Source organism: Mercenaria mercenaria, chromosome 9 (genome assembly GCF_021730395.1).
Source record: "Mercenaria mercenaria strain notata chromosome 9, MADL_Memer_1, whole genome shotgun sequence".
Taxonomy (NCBI): Eukaryota; Metazoa; Mollusca; class Bivalvia; order Venerida; family Veneridae; genus Mercenaria; species Mercenaria mercenaria.
The window spans coordinates 36,629,052-36,650,124 of record NC_069369.1 but is presented as its reverse complement, the minus strand read 5'-3'; the positions used below and the strand labels follow the sequence as shown (position 1 = coordinate 36,650,124).

At 34.1% G+C, this 21,073-nt stretch overlaps 2 protein-coding genes across 3 annotated transcripts in view; both read right to left on the bottom strand.

Annotated features, from left to right (window-relative positions):
* The window catches only part of LOC123546970 (olfactory receptor 8B12-like), an 83,620-nt gene that overhangs the window by 47,394 nt on the left and 15,153 nt on the right, over positions 1-21,073 (bottom strand). The gene's annotated exons all lie outside the window — the stretch shown is intronic.
* On the bottom strand, positions 11,094-13,658 carry LOC123547960 (uncharacterized). The gene is made up of 3 exons (XM_045335202.2): positions 13,532-13,658; positions 11,508-12,042; positions 11,094-11,223 (listed from the first exon to the last, which is right to left on the bottom strand). The coding sequence occupies exons 1-3, from the start codon at positions 13,617-13,619 to the stop codon at positions 11,190-11,192; spliced, it is 657 nt and encodes a 218-aa protein (XP_045191137.2). The 5' UTR covers positions 13,620-13,658; the 3' UTR covers positions 11,094-11,189.

The following is a 21,073-nucleotide window of genomic DNA, read 5'->3' as shown; positions in this document are numbered from 1 at the left end:
AGGACAAAGGAAAATAAATGTAAATCTTTGCACATCCGCAACTGCCTTGCTCAAAATGAGGAGTGCGACCTTTAAAAAAAATTAAGATACATCTTTGAAAAAAAAACAGAGGAAAATTGAGAATATTTCTGATTTATTTTTGTTTTCCGCTTGGCTCTAAACTAAGCCACATTTTTTTTGCTTGGCTGTCAAACATGGCCATTAACGGCACTTTTTGGGCGTCATTTCAAGACGTCATTTTCACTGTTTCTCCCAGATTTTTAGCATATCCCTGTTTTAATTGGAAGCGGACACGTATGATATTACTATATTTTAAAAAGATAGAAAATTTCCTTTCCTTTGATATAAATTTCATGAATGATCTATGACTAACGTTAAGATAATGACGTATAAAAGCATCAGACTTACATACGCGTAACTAGAGTTTTGCTGGAAAATTGTCCGTTTTTCGAGTATAGCCCTTTTACAGGTCGAGGAATTTTGTTTAAATTTTAATCATAAATGCGCAAACATATTTACTTGCGTTTGATAAACAAAAAATTGTAGAACCAATTTTGTTTCCCCACCCGAGCTAAAACGCGACGTTATTTGGTGGTATTTTATGTTCTGCAAATATTTAAGGTAAAACAACATAGACCTGATATATTACTTCATTTAATCAAAAGGTGTTCAAAGCACGTGTCATTGCTGGTGAACGTTATATAGACATTATTCCAGCCACTGCATAACACTATAAATCAATTGAGAGAAACGGGTCATCGCGGGGATTTACATGATTTCCCTCCATGTTTTCAAATCTGTTTTATTTTATAGATATTTGCTTACAAGTAGCGATATGTTGTACAGGTGACCTTTCATATAAGGAACTGGAACAAGTTTGAATTAATCCTGAACGGGTTTTATACCATCTTACAATGAACGAGTTGAATGTTGTATCTATTCTTGCACAGGTGTTTCCTCAAAAATATTAGTTTGTGTTGCGTTATTAGAGAGGACCAGTATGTACATTGTAAATGGAGTTTTATAACCATTTCGAGTCACGGCTCAATATCAGTAACAGTAATAACAGGGAAACATTCAGATTTACTTTTTAGCTCACCTGAGCAATGCTCAGGTGAGTTTTTCTGATCACTCGATGTCCGGCGTCTGTCTGTCTGTCTGTCTGTCGTCTGTCTGTCAACATTTAGCTTGTGTATGCGATAGAGGCTGTATTTTTCAACTGAACTTCATGAAATTTGGTCAGAATGATTAACTTGATGAAATCTAGGCCGAGTTTGAAAATGGGTCATCTGGGGTCAAAAACTAGGTCACTAGATCAAATAAAAGAAAAACCTTGTGTATCGATAGAGGCTGTATTTTTCAATTAATCTTCATAAATATTGGTCAGAATGATTAACTTGATGAAATCTAGGTCGAGTTCGAAAATGGGTCATCTCGGGTCGAAAACTAGGTCGCTAGGTCAAATCAAAGAAAAACATTGTGTATGCGATAGAGGCTGTATTTTTCAATTGATCTTTATGAATATTGGACAGAATGATTGCCTTGATAAAATCTAGGCCGAGTTCGAAAATGGGTCATCTCGGGTTAAAAACTAGGTCACTAGATCAAATCAAAGAAAAACATTGTGTATGCGATAGAGGCTGTATTTTTCAATTAATCTTCATGAATATTGGCCAGAATGATAACCTTGATGAAATCTAGGCCGAGTTTGAAAACGGGTCATCTCGGGTCAAGAACTAGGTCACTAGGTCAAATCAAAGAAAAACATTGTGTATGCGATAGAGGCTGTATTTTTCAATTGATCTTTATGAATATTAATCAGAATGATTGCCTTGATAAAATCTAGGCCGAGTTCGAAAATGGGTCCTCTCGGGTCAAAAACTAGGTCATTAGGTCGACTCAAACAAAAACCTTGTGTATGCGATAGAGGCTGTATTTTTCAATTGAGGTTCATGAATATTGGTCAGAATGATAACCTTGATAAAATCTAGGCCGAGTTCGAAAATGGGTCATCTCGGGTCAAAAACTAGGTCACTAGGTCAAATCAAAGAAAACCTTGTGTATGCGATAGAGGCTGTATTTTTCAATAAATCTTCATGAATGTTGGTCAGAATGATAACCTTGATGAAATCTAGGCCGAGTTTGAAAATGAGTCATCTCGGGTCAAAAACTAGGACACCAGGTCAAATCAAAGAAAAACCTTGTGTATGAGATAGAGGCTGTATTTTTCAATTGAGGTTCATGAATATTGGTCAGAATGATAACCTTGATAAAATCTAGGCCGAGTTCGAAAATGGGTCATCTCGGGTCAAAAACTAGGTCACTAGGTCAAATAAAATAAAAACTTTGTGTATGCGATAGAGGCTGTATTTTTCAATTCTTCCTCATGAATATTAGTCAAAATGATAACCTTGATGAAATCTAGGTCGAGTTCGAAAATGGGTCATCTCGAGTCAAAAACTAGGTCACTAGGTCAAATCAAATAAAAACCTTGTGTATGCGATAGAGGCTGTATTTTTCAATTGATCTTCATGAATATTGATCAGAATGATTGCCTTAATGATATCTAGGCCGAGTTTGAAAATGGGTCACCTCAGGTCAAAAACTGGGTCACTAGGTCAAATAAAAGAAAAACCTTGTGTATGCGATAGAGGCGGTATTTTTCAATTGATCTTCATGAATTTTGGTCAGAATGATAACCTTGATAAAATCTAGGCCGAGTTTGAAAATGGGTCATCTCGGATCAAAAACTAGGTCACTAGGTCAAATCAAGGAAAACCCTTGTGTATGCGATAGAGAATGTATTTTTCAATTGATCTTCATGAATTTTGGTCAGAATGATTACCTTGATGAAATTTAGACCAACTTCGAAAATGGGTTATCTGGGGACAAAAACTAGGTCACTAGGTCAAATCAAAGAAAAACATTGTGTATGCAATAGAGGCTGTACTTTTCAACTGATCTTCATGCAATTTAGCCAGAATGATTACCTTGATAAAATCTAGGCCGAGTTCGAAAATGGGTCATCTGGGGTCAAAAACTAGGTCACTAGGTCAAATCGAAGAAAAACATTGTGTATGCAATAGAGGAGATATTTTTCAATTGATCTTCATGAAATTTGGTCAGAGTGATTGCCTTGATGAAATCTAGGTCGATTTTGAATATGGATTATCTGAGGTCAAAAACTAGGTCACCACCAGGTCAAATTAAAGAAAAATGATGTGTATGCGATAGAGACTGTTTTTTTTCAATTGATTTTTTATGAAATTTGGTCAGGATGATTGCCTTAATGAAATCTAGGTCGAATTTGAATATGGGTCATCTGAGGTCAAAAACTAGGTCACTTGGTCAAATCAAAGAGAAAACTTGTGTATGTGATAGAGGCTGTATTTTTCAATTGATCTTCATGAATTTTGGTCAGAATGATTGCCTTGATAAAATCTAGGTCGAGTTTGAACATGGGTCATCTAGAGTCAAAAACTAGGTCATATCTAAGAAAATGCTTGTTTTATCGCAAGAGACCAATTTTTTGGTCCAATCTTAATGAAAATTGGTCAGAATATTTGTTTCCATGAAATCACTAGGTCAAACATGTTTTACACTGTTATGGAGTGCTTCTTAGGTGAGCGACCTAGGGCCATCTTGGCCCTCTTGTTATTGTTTTACTTTGTGTTTTTCTCTTGATCAGTTCCGCTGTGATAATTTTAGCAAAAGTGATAAAATGTAAATCTGAATCCAAATTGTTTCTATTTAAAAACATTTAGGATATTTGATTTTGCCTCAAAACAATATATTTCTGTTTTACTATTTAAATATATTTAAAACATTGATATTTTTCTCGCATTTACTTCCAATGAAAAGTTACATTTCTAATAAATTAATCAAAATATCGTTAAAGTTGGAATTAGGTTTCTTGATTCTTAAGTTTAATACCACGTTTTCGCAAGAAATTTGATAACACAAAGTAAATAGTGTTACTTGTTTCAAATGAGATGAAATCACGAACTGCATGATAAATCTGCATTTCAATGCAACGATCGTGTTTCTCGTACCTACTTAAGTGTCACAATGATAGATTACCTCAAATTTGTTTGAAAATACATTCGTTTTTATTCTTTTTAAGACACCATGTTTCATAGATATATTTAATCATTTAATGATTTCTACATAAGTTTTGCTAAGATACGTCATAAGCTCTGTCTTAAATAATCACTTTTTACTAGTAGGATATGTATATGTTAGCTAGGTTTTAACTTATGACATTCGTAAAATATACCTCAAGATCAAACAAAATTGAATAAATTTGAAACGGGCCCTGGTCCCGACCAGTTTGTTTTGTTTTAGTTGGGTTTTATGTCAAACCGACACAGGTATTGGTCATATGGCGACCCCTTGTGCACCTCCGGGCATTATTTCATCATGGCGGGCACGTTGACCTTCCGTAAGTCAGCTAGTGAAGAATTGTACGCCCAAAGCGAGGTTCGAACCCTCATCGGTGAGAGGCATGTGTTTTGAAGTAAGTACCATTAACCACTTGGCCATGGAGGTCCACGATCTCGACTAAGGGCAATTTGTTGTTCAGACATGTAACAATGCCAGAAGCTTCTGAGAGACGTTGACGTCATTACTGAAAAAAAATCTAACACACTGAATAACGAAAGTAATTTCCATGCTTTTCCACAAGTGTACGTACATGGCCAATCATTCCGCGGTACGGTACGGGTATGGTAGAGCAATAAGGTCTTTAAGATGCGAAGACGCAAAGATATGATGTGATGACGCGATAACATATTTGATGTGAAAACACATTTACGATATCACAATGTCAAAGTGCGATATTAACAATGCGCTACTGTACTTTCGTAATATCGGTCGAAGGGACAATAGTACGATGCGGAAACCTGAAAATGCGATGTTAATATCAAGTCTTCGCATCGTGTTATTATCGCGTTATCACATCGTATAAACGCGCAGTTCCATCACGTCTTTGTGTCTTCATATTGCATCATCGGTCCTAACGGGACACCAAAGTATACACATTCTAAAGCAACATTTTAATAGTATTTTTCCGGTAAAATAAAAATGGTGTGCTTACATTTTTTGTTCTCGCATTCTGCACCAATACGTAACTGTTTCCTATAAGCAACAGCTGACTTCCTTGCATAACAAATTGTTCAGGCATAACATTTTATATCAAGTCAGAGAGAATTCTCCTCGAAAGTTGATCAAGCTAGTGACTTTTGTAAATATTATGTTGTGGTTGCATTCAATTCTTACTAAATAGATTGTTAAAGAGGAAAAACGTGCGAGTAATTTGTTTGTTTGTTTTGTTTTGAGTTTAACCAGTGTTCATGGATTCTGTACCAGTACAAACATGTTATCCGCAAGTAACTGCCAACTTCCACACATGAATCAGAGGTGGAGGACGAATGATGTCAGACACAATGTATTATATCAAATCGTCACGGAGAACATACGCTCTCCCTATTGAGCTAAGCGGGCAGTAATTTGAGTAGCCCAATGTGTTTGCGTTTCGCAGCTGACAGGGTCCCCCTCTCAAAACGTACTTATGTTTGTAATTAGAATTTTAATTTTGGAAAAACATTTAAGTGCCACTCAGTCAAGGCAGTTTTTCACAAAAAATGGAAAGCCTTCTCATTTTAAAGGATGCTACTCGAGGCGCAAGTGAGTCGAATTCAATGACTCTAACCACTCGGCCACTGAAATTATTCAAAACAATGCGTGAAGATACACGTGGTATTCTTTAAAAAATTTCCCACATAGTCATATTTATCTTAAAACAATTTAGATGACTAATATTTGATTTTGAATAACACCTTACTGTTAAAACCTATCAGCATCACCAACAAATATCGCGATAAGATATTTTTCACGAGACATGTAATGCGCATGTTTTCGCTGTACTACAGAGTATAATTAAAGATTTCTTAAAACCATTAAAATGACATGCACTAACATACCTTATTGTCATGCTTTACATTTTAGAATGAGTGTGTCCGAAAATCATGTGCAATTACTAAAGTTGATGTCAACGGCAGGTGTCTTCCTATCATGACACACATGTCAAAGATCAGCTTGGACTACAGACTGAACGTCGCGTATCCAATCAACTTCATTCCGCCCATGGAATACATTTTAAACAGAGTTCGTACATTATCTTTACAACCGAACGATGACGGTAATTGTGTGGAGAGAATTCTCGGAATAGAAACACGAGAGGATCAAATAATGGTCATGATCCAGCTGTTGAAACGTGTGACAGAATTAAGAAATATTCAAACTGAATTTCAGGCTTTTAAACAACGAGTTGTCCGAATGAATGACAATGCAGTTAAAGAGCAATCCCCACTTGAGGTAGACATTGCTGAAACACCACTTTCGCCTATCAAAGAGGGCTATGTGTCTTTCAGCGCCTTTAGTGACGTAACACCCACATCACAATGTGGTAGCCCACTTGCTATGTCTGAGTTGCAATTTTGCGACATCATTATGATTGACGAGTTTACTAGGAACTTCAATGGTATTGTTTACATTAAAAATGCCGCCTTCATAACTGGTGAGTATATTGCTAACTCTGGGTCTAAGACGGAAAACCTTGCTCATGGAAAGGACGATACAAAATCAGTCTCTATATGTTATGATTTATATGTTTCAAGAATGATGGAATCGAAAGGAGATATTAAAACTACTAACGTAAACACCATCAAGAATGGTGTCACATGCCGTCTCTTGTCTGATAAATGGTTATGTGTCTTTGTACACTTAATCATTTTATTTTGCAATCTCCTAATCAGTGGTTTCCGCGTACAGTAATGTAGCGCTAGGGGAGGTAACTGCGACTGGGAGTTTGTTTATTTTAAAGCTGGTCAATCACATCTGATCAACATTTATGACATTGTGCACTTTTCTTATCTTCTGTTAGAGATTTATTAAAGGAACAAGAATACTTATTACATAGAGTAAGATCCCTACCAAAATTGTTTGTTTTGTTGATTTTTGTGAAAAATTGTAATGTAAATCTGATTAACCACCTTTAAAGTTACTTTCAAACATGTAAACAACGCTCAAGTTCGAGCTAAAGTGGGATCAATTTTTGTATATAGTCAAAATTCACAAGTTAAAATAGCTGTAAAATTCTTAATTAGAGATGGAACTATTTGTCTTTATATCAATTTGGTATCAGTTTAATTAAGGTGATCCTTGTCACACGTTTGACTGTAACCGTAAAAATAAACTGTGTCTATCTTTTTATTATTATCCTACATAGTGTTTGTGTCATGTAATTCAGTGTGTATGCTATTCTATATCCGTGTTGTAACTTTCATATCTAATAAATATTATTAAGTTGTAGACATTTCATTTTACTAGTGTAATATCGGAGTGAAATACTTTATAGTATCACAGTGATTGTAGAAATCTTCAATTTTAAGAATTTCGTTTTTAGCCCTTTTAAGATTTTTATGGATTGGCATTTGACAAAATTCAATTGCTTTCGAACGTTCCGAGTTTTTGTTACAATCTTAGACAAAAGAGTAATTTTGACTTTAATGATTATAGTTGTCATAACTACTAAGGAAAGTTCAAAACAAAATGGCCATAAGAAATTTTGGCGGGATCATACCATTGTATTGTATATGATTAATCAAATACTTTCAGTTGGGAATCCAGTCTGTAAAAATACTACTTTCTGTTACTGACACAATATTAAAAGTTCAGTCAACATTAATTAACAGCAAGATTTTTGTACATTTTAAAGGATAAAGCATAAATTATCGAAGGCTTCCAATGCTACCGTCACTTAGAGTTTGTTAAGTATATATAGGGCCTATGATTTAAATATTTCTTTTTCACTCTATTTTACATTTCCATAAAAGATCTTTTTTATTATATTCATGTATAAATTCTATAAACAATACAGCTTGTATTTCACAAGTAAATACGAAAAAACAGAAAACCAATTCCGTGCTATACTGCAAATCCTGTATGTTAGCATGTTGCCGATCTACTTTCATGATCTGACACAGTTCCTTTAATAGCGCACACAAAAATAATCCCACCCAGTTCTTTTTGAGCATCGGCAAACCTTGAACATTTCGTTCGGTGTTTATTGGTAAGACACATTTTAAACAACCAAAAGGTAGATCGAGGGTTCAACGCAATAAGGGCGTATCTACATATAATTATTATATGTAGATACGCCCTTATTGTGTTGAACCCTCGAGATGTTTGTAATGAAAAGGTAATTATATAAAGCTGCAGCTAGATCTGGGATGGTGTATTCCGCTCACATGGACTTTACAAGACTGGGTCATACTCGGCGCGCTTCCGCGCCTCGTCAACACTGACAAAATCCATTCGGATCAATTACAGTCTTCCGGATCAAGCTACTATTATAACCCAATTATTATCATTAAATGAACGGTAAAAACATATGAAACACAAGCCAGAGTGTCGAAAGCACGAAACATACAGTAACACGCAATGAAAATAGAGAACAGTATTAATTAGTTTAAGGAATATTTTTACGAGACCAATTAGGCATATTAATTAGCAGCAAACGAGTTACATTTCCTTAATCAATTTTTTTTGTCTTTCATATTCATACTAAACGTAGTTTTTAAAACTACAAACTCAAACCCGAATATCATGACAAAAGCACAATGGCTTCTTTTTCCTGGCTTCGTATTTGACGATATATTACTGAAAACTTAATATCTACAATTTTGCCTCCTTATAAATGGAAGTTGCTGGTTTTATAAAAAGAAAAAATTCGTTCTGGATAGAGGATAGATTTTATTTTGTTGGGTTTAACGTCGCACCGACACAATTATAGGTCATATGGCGACTTTCCAGCTTTGATTGTCACTGTAGAGGAAGACCCCAGGTGCCCCTCCGTGCATTATTTTATCACGAGCGGGCACCTGGGTAGAACCACCGACATTCCGTAAGCCAACTGGATAGAGGATAGAGGCTGAGAAAAAGAATGAGGTACTATTGTGATTATCGTTTTTTTTTTTTTTTTTGTGAAAATTTTAAGGTATGTTAGATCCTAATGCATTTTTGAAAATGCTAACATTTAGGCTACTTCGTTATATCTATGTAAAATATTTAGTCAAGTTAAATTTAATGAGATGAGAAGTTTCTACATTTACAGTTATCATCTAAATAATATTCAGTGAAAGATGCCCACTTGATATCCTTTAAAGGTCGTCAATCACATTTGTGCATTGTATTATGACATTTTTCAGTTTTCATTTATTCTATTAGAGATTTATTTACGGAACAAAAAGACCCATTACATCGGGTTAGATCTCTATTGGAAATTTATATTTCAATACTTTTTATGAAATTTTGTAATTACGGCTTTCCTTTAATATAAAAGTATTTAAAAAGTGGACTACTTATTTCTTTTGATTTTCAATATAATTTCTAGTTTTACATTTGCATTTGATAAATATTTTGATATTTCAACTACCTGAATCAAAAGGCAAGTTTTAAAACAGTGTGTAGCTTCAGAATTAAGCTGTATCCAATATGAAAAGGACACTCCAGAAAAACTTCAATATGAAGCAGCTCGCATTGTTACTGGTTTGACTCGTTCCGTTTCCATTCAAAATTTACTAACTGAAATTGCCTGGGTTTCTCTTGCAGATCGCAGAAATTAATATTAGCGTATAAAGGACACAACGGACTACTTCCGGATTACCTTATAGACATTTTTCCACCAACAGTTCGTAATTCTAACAACTATGAACTTAGAAATAAAACTAACTTTGTTACATTGCCTAGACGTCTCGAAATTTACTCAAAATCAGTTATACCGGACTCAGTAAAACTAAGGAATAACCTTGACCTTCCGACACGCAATGTTAACACGCTTACATCTTTTAAGAACAAACCGTTGAAGAGTAAATTTAAATCTCCAATTGTTCCGTCTTTTTATCTAACAGGAGAACGATTCTATAATGTAGTTCATACACGTATTAGAAACCGATGCAGCAACTTAAACAATGATCTATTTTAAAACCATTTACGAGACTATCCCGATTGCTCTTGTGGACATGGTTTTGAAGATGCGGAACATTTCTTTTTTAAATGTAGCCATTATGCCAATGCTCGTCGATTGTTATTTATCAATACTCGAAGGTTCCATCCTCTTAGTACTCACAAATTACTTCACGGAATTGATTCACAAACCGATGAGGAAAACAAATCTTTGTTTTTAGAAGTACAAACTTATAAAAATAAATACACATCGTTTCTCTAGCACTGCCTCTTGATCGTTTGACTATATATCTGATTTGAAAGCTCTGGGTTGGACTGGGTGTGGGGATTCGGCAGCAGGTGCGATGAGGGTGTACTGACTCACTTTACGCTTGACTGTGTGTGGTTTTTTTTTGTTTTTTTTGGGTTTTTTTGTATGTTTTTTTTCGATTGTTTGTTTTTTCCCGCTTTTCTTCTATTTAGTTTATTATCTTAACTCTTCTACTCCATAAGTAAATTTATATCTGAAAATTATATTTTTGTTAAGAATACTTTTTTTCCCATTCTAGTCCAAACAAAAATCGGCCATTTAGTTTAATCTAACATTAAATTGACAGCCAGGGACGGACCGATTTCTAATGTTGGTAAAACTTGTGGTCCAACCCTTTTGTATTATCGCACCTTTCCAAAGTTACCGAATGCATCTTAATGTACAGTCGTATTACTAGACACAACACAATAACATGTTCCTATTCCATCCTCGGAATTCTTAAGAATGATATATTGTCTGCTATCAGATATTGAAAAAAAAAACACAAACAGGAAATGTTTTGCTACGGAAAAGGTAGATCAAACACTAAGTCTAAATCGGAAAGCAGCATTTTATCTCAAAATTAAAAAAGTGCAAAAATTAATAAACTTTTTTTCTACCCTGAATCAATAAATATAGATGTTTTAGTGGTTAGGTATCCCCAGTAAAGCGTTTCAGGAATGTATTGACACTGTTGACGATGAACTACAGAGATATTTTAGATGAATAGGTTGCTTCTGTAAAAATCATCGGGCTTGGTCAATGAAAAAAGGCCAGCTTCAGAAAATAAGAATGTTTATTTTAACGAAAAATGTTCAATAATAAAATTATATTATAATAAATTATCTTCTGTAGCATTTCAAAACTGTTTGCTTCAACGAGTCACAATGGAATCATTCTTCCAGTTCCTGCAATAAAGAAGAAAGAAAAAAGTAAAAATAAAATTATTTTCATATGAAAACAGGTTTAGCTGACGTTTTATCTGTAAGAAGACTTACATAAGTAATCTAGCTTACCTAAATTTAAATGTAACACAAATATTTCACAAAATACAACATGTTTCCTTGAAATTGCATGATATATAGGTATTCTATTTAGGTCACCTTAGATATACACTAGATTAATGAAAAAGCAAACAGAGCAAATGATTAAGATTATAATAAATAAAATACTGATAATACAATTTAGTTACCATGTATGCAGGTCACTGCCACAGTAAACACTCATTATGCCAAAAGATGAACCAAAGTCTTCGTAATCCTCCTCCAGTCTAATGGAAGTATCACTTATTACGTGCAACACACCTGCTTCTTTTTTGTCTTGCTTTGTAAGGTCGTCGCTTCTAGGCAAACTGTCTGCATCGGATTTTGCTACATTGACAAGAATATTAGCTTCTTTAATATCTCCAAAGCTAACTTCAGCGTATTCATCGCCTTTCCATTCTTCGCCATCTTCACCATTAACATCATCTTCTTCCTCCTCGGTTTCACTTTTGTCATCATCTACGTCTACGAAGCTTTCCCTTTGTGGCTTGGCATCCGTCTTAGCTTGAATCATTTCCTTTAGCTCTCTATCTGCCTCATTTCTGACTTTTTTATTTGACCAAACAACTTCCCTCTCCATTCTATAGTGCGGGGCACAATCGTGTTCACCGCATGTACATACACTAGGGTTGAACTTCCTTGTAACCACTACCAACTTCGGTGTTGTTTGTGATGTCGGTGGTCCTGTAATTGAAAGGTATAACAAAATACATTATATTTCATGTCAAAATCTATTACGTTTCGCTAAAAAGAATTATAAAGACCTCCTGAATATAAGAGTGAAAATTGTATTATTAAACTCAAAGGGTACACATCTTTCAAAACTTCAGATTCGTGAAAACAAACAGACTACTATGTTTCTCTCTCTTCCAGTGAGTTCTACATTAAATGCATACCTGGTGTTGAGACAAAAGTATGTTTGCATGTATAATCGGAAGAAATCCACACAGAAAATATTATACAATTATTGAGTAGCAACTTCTTCAGAGCCTGACATACATTTTAGCACTTTAGTGTAACTAAAAGATTTTTTTCATATACTTTATGCGGTATATATGCTTTTTAATATTAGTGTGTACAACTGATCTAATGTCATATGTTTTGTTGCTGGAAAATGTTATAATATCAGATATGTGAGATAATGATCCATGTTGTTGCTTGTGTTTTGAACATATTATCACATATTTTACTTTTAATAAATGTAACAGCATTTTCATTTATACACATCATTTGCAAAGTTTATTTCGGTTGTCTTGGGGATTAGATATCATAATAAGATACATATAGAGTTTGGTCGTCAGCATAGTAGGTCAGTACTTCCATTATTTCAAGGTAATGCTATATCATCTATATAATGTAATAAAAATGACAGGGTTGAAAAAATGTAACTTTGAGGAACGCCGGAAGAAACTGACATTAGTTAGGACTTTTATCTCTGTTTTCTATCAGAAAAATACGACAGTAATGATTCAACTCTTCTCTCCAAAAAATTATAAAGTTTCAGTTTATTAAATGAAATAGTGTGATCTATTTTTTCTTAAGTCAAGAAATAAAGCAAGTACAAATCGTCCCTTAACCAGGTATGTATTTGTTTGAATCTAACTCATCTAAGACCCCCGCCCCCCGCACACATACACCCTAAATCGATTCAAATGCCGTTGCTAAAATACTCTCCACGAAATTCAACTTTTTAAGGATATTCGATATATTAATGAAAAGATCCTTCAATGCATTTAATACATTTGAATATTCTTTTATTACTTTATCATTGTAAAAAGCGATGTTCCTGTTACGGAAGCTATATTTTTATTAAAATACGCATGTTCATGATATTTATTGTGTATTCGAATCTAAAATCATTTATAACTATTTTATTGTTATTATTATTATTTTCTTCTTTATGTCTTATAAGCATTACTGTCTTTTCAGTGTTTATATATGATTTGTAGCTTCGAAATTAAAAGGATAAAATTTTCGCATCATTATTTTAGAGGACATATGTTGCCTCGGCTATAGCAAAATATGTTATCCTCGTAACGATAAGTTATCATTATTACTGTTATTATTCAGTCCTTTTATGTATTTTCGTTAATTCTGTACTAAAAGGGGACGATGTCAATTCAAAATAAGCTGATTTGCTCAGATTTATGTGAATAGTTAAATAGTTACTTACTGTAATGAATATTGTAAAGCAGGTTCGGTTTATACCAACTGTCTCTAGGATCTGCCATGTTCTGTTCTGCGTAAAAATTCCGAAACATTGTCTGCGTGTTTTTGTTTACTGCTAGATTCAATCGTTGCTAGCGCTCATCTAACGTTGAGGCGATGACGTTACTTTACTGTTGACGTAAGAATAAAGACGTCACGACGTCATTTATGGGCTTTTCAAATTTAAAAAAAACCATCTATTTAATAATAATAATAATAATAATAATAATAATAAATTCTTTATTTAAAGAGGGTAAGACTCATTAAGTTTCATACATAACATACAAATCCTATTTTCAATGAGGCCCTCTAACAAACACAAAACCATTTACTCATACAAATGAAAATGTCACAGTCATTCCATAGAGCAGACTTGTAAAGAAGAAAACACATGTTAACAGTCACATAACATAACTCTACACTGTATTAGTCTATATTGATTAAAAGAAAGTTTCCAAGTAAATATTAGTAAATATGTCTTGATGTAATGATAGTTTGCTGTTGTATATATATTTTCATATGTATCTATATATCATTGTTTTGATGAACATTTTCGATAATGTCTTGTTTGATAATTACAATAAAATATGATTAAACTAAACTAGAATTCATCTTTTTTTCAATCTACCAAAATAGACAAAGGGAGGTAAAAATAATTTTAAAAAACTTGCATTTTTTTTATGAATTTTGGCAAAATTTTACTTATCAATGAAAGTCTTTAACAATTTTTAATTCAATTTTGATTATATTCATATTATTCCTCAAGCAAAATATGCTCTTTTTTTAATATATAGTTATGCAAAAAAAGCGCTATCTTGGTTGGGCAACCAGGATAGGTGAAATCAAATTTTAAAAATACTCCCAGTGGAAATCTGACGTGCATTTAGAACTCGGTGAACACAAAAAAAAGTGCCAGTGATCAGTTGGTTAAGTTTCGAAAAAATATATTAGTTGACCAAAATCTGATTAACCACCTTCAAATGTTGTATGTGTGTCAAAAGGTGTAAGAAATTTCGTAATTGTTAGAAATTTACTATTTAGTAATGTCTATGACATCAATGTACATAAATAGATTGCAATCTAAACAACATATAATTCTGTTTACATAAGTACATCGCTGCTGAAGAGTTATAAGAGACAAAATGATATCACAGGCATGGTAAATTTCTGATTAATTGAATTGTTTTAGAAGAAAAAAACGAAAGTAACAATTTAATCTCTAAGAGAAATTTCGCACGAGAAATTCATTCACGGGGTACAAGATGACTCCAAGGAGGCACAGCAAATGCAAATGTACTAAGACAAATCCTTAAAACACACGTGATTTCTACAGGAGGCAGAGCGTGCAACAAAAGCCTTTTAAGTCGCGCTACAAATGCAATGGTGCCATATTTAGGAACATTTATTAGCTTTTTTTGTTAGTAGTGTCATTTCAGCCGGAAAAATGTAATAGACATGCATGTCCTTGCATTGAATTCACTATCGAATCCTCTTATTTACGGAATTTACTTAAAAGATGACAGAACTGCTGTCCGGGACAATATAGTTAGAATGAAACACTTAGTCACAGATTTCTTTTATCAAAGTACTTCTGCACAAATCACTGCAGCTCGTCCGATAAGCACTGTTTCAAATAATGATGTATAAAGTCTGACGTTCAACATGTATATCTTCGTCTGACTATTTTAGCTTTAGTGATGTTCTTGTTTATTTACTATGGTTTGCTAAAGGAACATACATGTAAGTCAAGATTTCTGTTTTTCCATATCGTTGAATATAAAGTAAAAAAGACGTATCTAGGAAATATAAATGCTCTTTGTACTAGTTGGCAGGTCAGAGTGTTGGACGGGGATACACAGCAGCAATGTAATATTGATTTCTCCACCAAATATACCATTAAACCTTGGAAGTTTATATAAGAATCCGTAACAGACATAACATATATTTTGACTTCACTTGGCCTCATATTTTTGACGTATATTAGCGGCGTAGATTTCGAACGTCGGCGCTAGTCAAGCGTACAACTGATTTAAAGCAGGCGTACGTCAGCCTTAAATACGACTAGAATGAGGACTGACGCATAAATATAAAACATCTATAGCACGTGTGTTTCGTGTGTAAAATGTATAAAATGATGACCTTGTCATATATATACAAAATACATATACAGACCAAGTTGGGGTGGCCTACTGGATGTAAAGGTCTGAGTCCTGTCAGAGGCGGTTCTTGTTACTGAAAAGAGGGACCAGCTAGTTAAATGATTGTTTCCGATTGCCTACCTGCCTGACGTCTGGCAGTAAAAGTAGAAATCAGGGAAAAAATGCTTTCAGATAATTGTAGGTGTCTCACAAGTCAGTGTGCCAGGTACTTTCGTGCTTGCTTTCGTTTAATGCATAACATTCATGTATATTACAAAGCATTGTGAGGAAGATATACGTTCAAACTTGAACATTCAAATTATGAAAATACTTAACATTTTGAAAATCTTGCCTTTACGTAAGGGACATTCAAGTCAAATTACAGTTTTACTAACATCTTGCACGTAATAACAAAAATTTACACGATACGCCATACTTATCAGGTTACCTTTTAATTTACCTTTACCCTGCTAAATTTTTAAAATGGACTGGTTTATCATTCAATTTGGGCAGTACCACTTGTTTATCAAAGGGGTGTTCAATGAAAATTTTATTTACTGAATAGCGAACAGTGCAGACCATGATCGGACGTGCAAGGCTGATCTTGGTCTGCACTGGTCGCAAAGGCAAAATTACTTGCCGGCAGCAGGCTAAAGGTTAAGAAAATTTACGACTAGACCGGAGTGTTTATGTACGTCGTTTAATTTACTATATGCGACATTTTACGACGGACTTACATATGACACATATTTACATCTGCTTTATGCTGTCAACCCCAGATGTGTAAACATCATTTTGTGCTTATGCGTTTATTATAACAAAAGTCTTTGCCGCCTACATAATGAAGATTTAAATGAGCCGCGACATGAGAAAACCAACATAGTGGGTTCCCCGCAGTCTGGTCAGGATCCATGCTGTTCGCTTTCAAAGCCTATTGCAATTAGAGAAACCGTTAGCGAACAGCATGGATCCTGACCAGACTACGCGGATGCGCAGGCTGGTCTGGATTTTTCCCATGGCACGGCTCAAATGGTTTACACCAAAATACCATAAAATACAGTTGAAACTAGGTATGTCGATTTCCAAGGGATCAATCGGTTTATTTCGAGGAAACCGAGATTCGACTTAAAATGAAATCTTGTGCATGTGACTTCGAGATAGCCTGAATTCTGAGATAAGCGAGTTCAGGATATCGGGTTTCAACTGGAATTAGGGTCTTATTTAACCAACCGAAAAAGTCATTATGATCTAAAGTTCATTTTTACTACAGTGCAGTATTTGGTTACACATTTAGACAAAATATACTATATAAAAAAAAAGGTGTGTTAATAAATTCCTTATATCTTGCCACCGTAAACTGAGCTCATCATATGATTTACGCGAAAAATGTACTAAACAAGAATTGCAAGTCGTATGTATGGAACGCCGGCACTGTCTTTTGTAGTCATGAAAATCTATTATGATGTTTGTTTTTTATTATATTATGTACCAAAATCTTTACATACTGTGCAAACATATTTATGTTATGTGATTATATCGTTATATGTTGTGTTTTTGTAGTAATATTTTTATATATAAGCTAGACTGACGTTAAATGTACATATAACATAATTATACAGACTGAACTGACATTAATGAAAGCACGAAACATAATGATGTTTCTGTAAAGAAATGAAAATACTTTTGAAATATGAAACCTGATTAAAGAAAATCATAAATCTTAACATATAAAGACATTCGGGGATTAAATATACCTCAGAATGAAGGTGAGATAGTGCTGAAATAACAAGCTTGGCTCACAGGTGAATTCAGTGGCAAGCAAAGACAAAAAAATAAAGGTATTATATTTTTGATATAAATATTTACTCATTTGAGGTAGAATTTCCCATTTATTTAAACAACAAAACATTTTACATTTACATTTCACAAGCAATTTGGCCAATTTATGCTCTATCTCAAATATTATAAATCTTGGTATATATTACGTATTCTTGTTGGGCAATTTAGCGATGCAGCTCATCAAGCACATGGCTTTCTGCAAAAGCTGGAAAATGTCAAAATCGCATACAGAGAAATTGTCATCAAGGATCCGCTACCTTATGGTAATGGTCACGTGATGACAATCGGCACTTTTCGTTAGTTTACGTATTTTCCATATGCGATTTTGGCATTCTCCGGTTGGTAAGAAAAAAATCTGGTTCGAAATCGCATAAGGCCTAAAAAAATTCTTTGTTTCCGGTAACATGCTCAAAAAAATTAGGGTAGGTAGTTAAGGGAGACTTTTCGGAAATTTTTTTGTGTCAAAAAATGAATACAAATAAGGGGGTTATGCCTTTAGAGCATCAGGAAGTGGATTTCTAACATCATTGACCATGTTTAAAGTATAAAAGTGCAGTTTTGCAACTTTTTGTCAAAAAGTTGAAAAAATTATTCTCCAAGGCCACAAAAACATTTAGGGTAGGGCCAAAAATTTAGGGTAGGTCGGGATACCGGAAACAAACAATTTTTTTTACGCCTAAGGAGAATATGTTATTTTCCCATTGTCATTACGAGTTCACTGCCTTTACCCTTATCCTGCTAAATTTCTATAATGAACTTGTCCATCTTTCAATTTGGATAGTACCATTAACTGTTAAAAGGGATGCTTACCAAACGATATTTACTGAATGGCGAACAGTGCAGATCATGATCAGACTGCACGGATGTGCAGGCTGATAATGATCTACACTGGTCGCAAAGGCAGAATCAGTCGTGTCCAGCATGGTAATGGTTAAGACGGGTCGTTACGCTTCTTTGCACCGTAATTATTTTGTATTAAACGTGATACATATACCAAAGATTTATAATAATTCACATTAGGAATACACCCTTGCACGGTGTGTAAGTTCTAACCAAGTTGGCAAAATATCCTGCTTGCATTGTTAACCCTTAGCCTGCTGGCAAGTGATTCTGCCTTTGCGACCAGGGTTTTGGAAAAATAAAATGTTTAAACAAACCCCCAAAAAGTGCATGATTTTCGAACTAGAGCCTTTTGGTTTTACTGCTTTAAGTTGCCTTGATGAGGTTGACAACTGGATCTAGTTTATAGTTAATTTTTAAGCGGTTTACAAATTATTGAGCGAATACAAATTTAAGCTGTTTGACGTTTAACCTTCAAGTATGACCTTGACATTAGACGTAGTGGCTGGGGTTTTGCGCTTTGCAAGTCGGCTTGGTAAGGTTAACAACTGTTGAAAGTTTTATGAAAACCTTCCAGGTAGTTTAAACAATATGGAGCATACGCGAAATTAAGTCATTTGACTTTTGCCTTCCGAGTTTGACATTGACTTTCGCCCAAATGAGACCTGGGTTGTGCGCTCTGCACGTCGTCTTGATGATGTTTTGATTCACAATAGTTTTATGAAAAATCTTCAAAGCGGTTAGGAAGATATTGATCTGACACACACATGAACGGACGGACGGATGCTTGACTCCAATATAGACCCCATATATTTTGTATCTGAGGGTATAATTACAAATGAACAAAAACTAACTTCAATTCTAAATTAAGGCTATATGTTAAACAGATTTCTTCTTATCATAAATTTACTGATTACCTAAGAGCATTACATACAACATTAGTCATATATAATGTCGTTTGTAGCATATTCAGCAAAACTTATGCTGTCGTTAGCTATACTTTATGTAGGAGAGTAGATAAAATGAAAAACAGAAACAAAAATTCTCAATAGCCTGATACCAATCAAATGTATGATATTACCTTTAGTATTTGATCCCATGGCCAGAATGTTAGACTAAATTATACGAATTTATGTGAAATAACTGATTATATTACAAATTATTAGTACAGTTTTTCCTGTAGACCTCGGTGAAGTGGGTCAAAGGCGCGCCCTTCGAGAATTTGAAACTTAATTCAATCCTATGTAGTCAAAAACTGAAAAGAAAAATGATTTACGAAGCAAATTATTAATGTTTGGGAAGTATTAATACATGTATAAAGAAAACAACTGGGCAAATTTATTCAAACATTACAAAATCGTGCAAATTGAAGATATTGTATGCATGTATGATAGCACAATTCTAGAATAATCAGTTTTTTAATCGTACGATGTGGCTTATTTACTTTTTATTGTTTCGTAATTGTGTGTTCAAGTTGGGCAAAGTTTACAGTATATTAAATGTAACATGGAACAACTGTACGAACAGGAAACTTGAAAATACGATGAAACATGTTAAACCTTTTGACGAAACACAAGTTATCATTTGAAGAACACTTCAAGGAGCGTCTATCTGTTGATATCAAGCCAAACGCAAGCACGCATTATTAGTACAAGAAAGTTAAATAACAGACACCCTTTTAACACATTATTTTGCATTTAGAGTAAGCACACACACATGAGCAGGTTCCGCAACAATTACGAAGCAAATAACATTTTTATTTCTTACACGTCAAGCATATGTTCTGTTAATTTTGCCTGGAAATCAAGGGCTGAATGCGAAAGAAGTCTAAGTGTTTCTTTATTTATATGCATTTAGACCACTTTTGCTCTCATCCCTCGAATGTTTTACAGTTTAAGTCCTGAAATAAAAGTTGCACCGCGCTTGTTGTTTTATGCAAACATAATTTTAGTTCAAACGCAATTTTCAAAATGAATGCGAAAAAGAAATTATAATATTTGTCTGATTCCCTTTATTTATTGTCTGCAATGCAGAAAGAAAGATTATTGGTCATCTACATATGAACGTGTTAAGTGTACAAACAGAAAATTGAAAATTCCAGTACAAATGTTAACGCATTATCTCATAGATTTATTGTAACAACTGGTTACTTTTTGTAATCGATTTACAAAAGTAACAAAATGAATAGCAGTGGTAGAGAGATGTTTCAGTACCACATTTGGCTAATCTTTAGGCAATAACAGCATGCCACCTGGTCCTAAGTGACACGGAATATATTTATAAGAATGATCCTTTGAATGCAACAAATTAGAGTTTATTCCGGTATATATGGAGTGAGGAGCACACCTTTTTTGGCAGCTAAAATTTGATTTTAGATCAATTAGTCATATTTAAACGCTTTCGAAACAAACATTCTAAAGTTACCACGAAGCATGATCTTGGTAAACAAGTTCGTGGATAAGCGTCTGACTTAGGCAAATAGCACTGAGAATTATATACATGTAGGAGATGTTTAGAGCAGTTACTAATACAGGAGCGGCTAAAGGCGCATGCGCTGAATCAAAACACGTTATCTATAGACATTGTGATTTTGTCTTTTTAATCAGTTTTATTGAACTGTTTCGAATTTGCAATAGGAGACGAACTTTTCTTAGTAAGTCTGACGTAAAAATATCTAAATATTTAAACTG

What these genes read in the sequence shown, in the direction of transcription:
- LOC123547960 (XM_045335202.2), bottom strand. Translation starts at nt 13,619, where the DNA reads ATGTTTCGGAATTTTTACGCAGAACAGAACATGGCAGATCCTAGAGAC. An exon ending in GCTTTACAATATTCATTACA is followed by an intron (nt 12,043 to 13,531) that starts GTAAGTAACTAT and finishes TTTCAATTACAG; the next exon opens with GACCACCGACATCACAAACA. An exon ending in GGCAGTGACCTGCATACATG is followed by an intron (nt 11,224 to 11,507) that starts GTAACTAAATTG and finishes TCTTTATTGCAG; the next exon opens with GAACTGGAAGAATGATTCCA.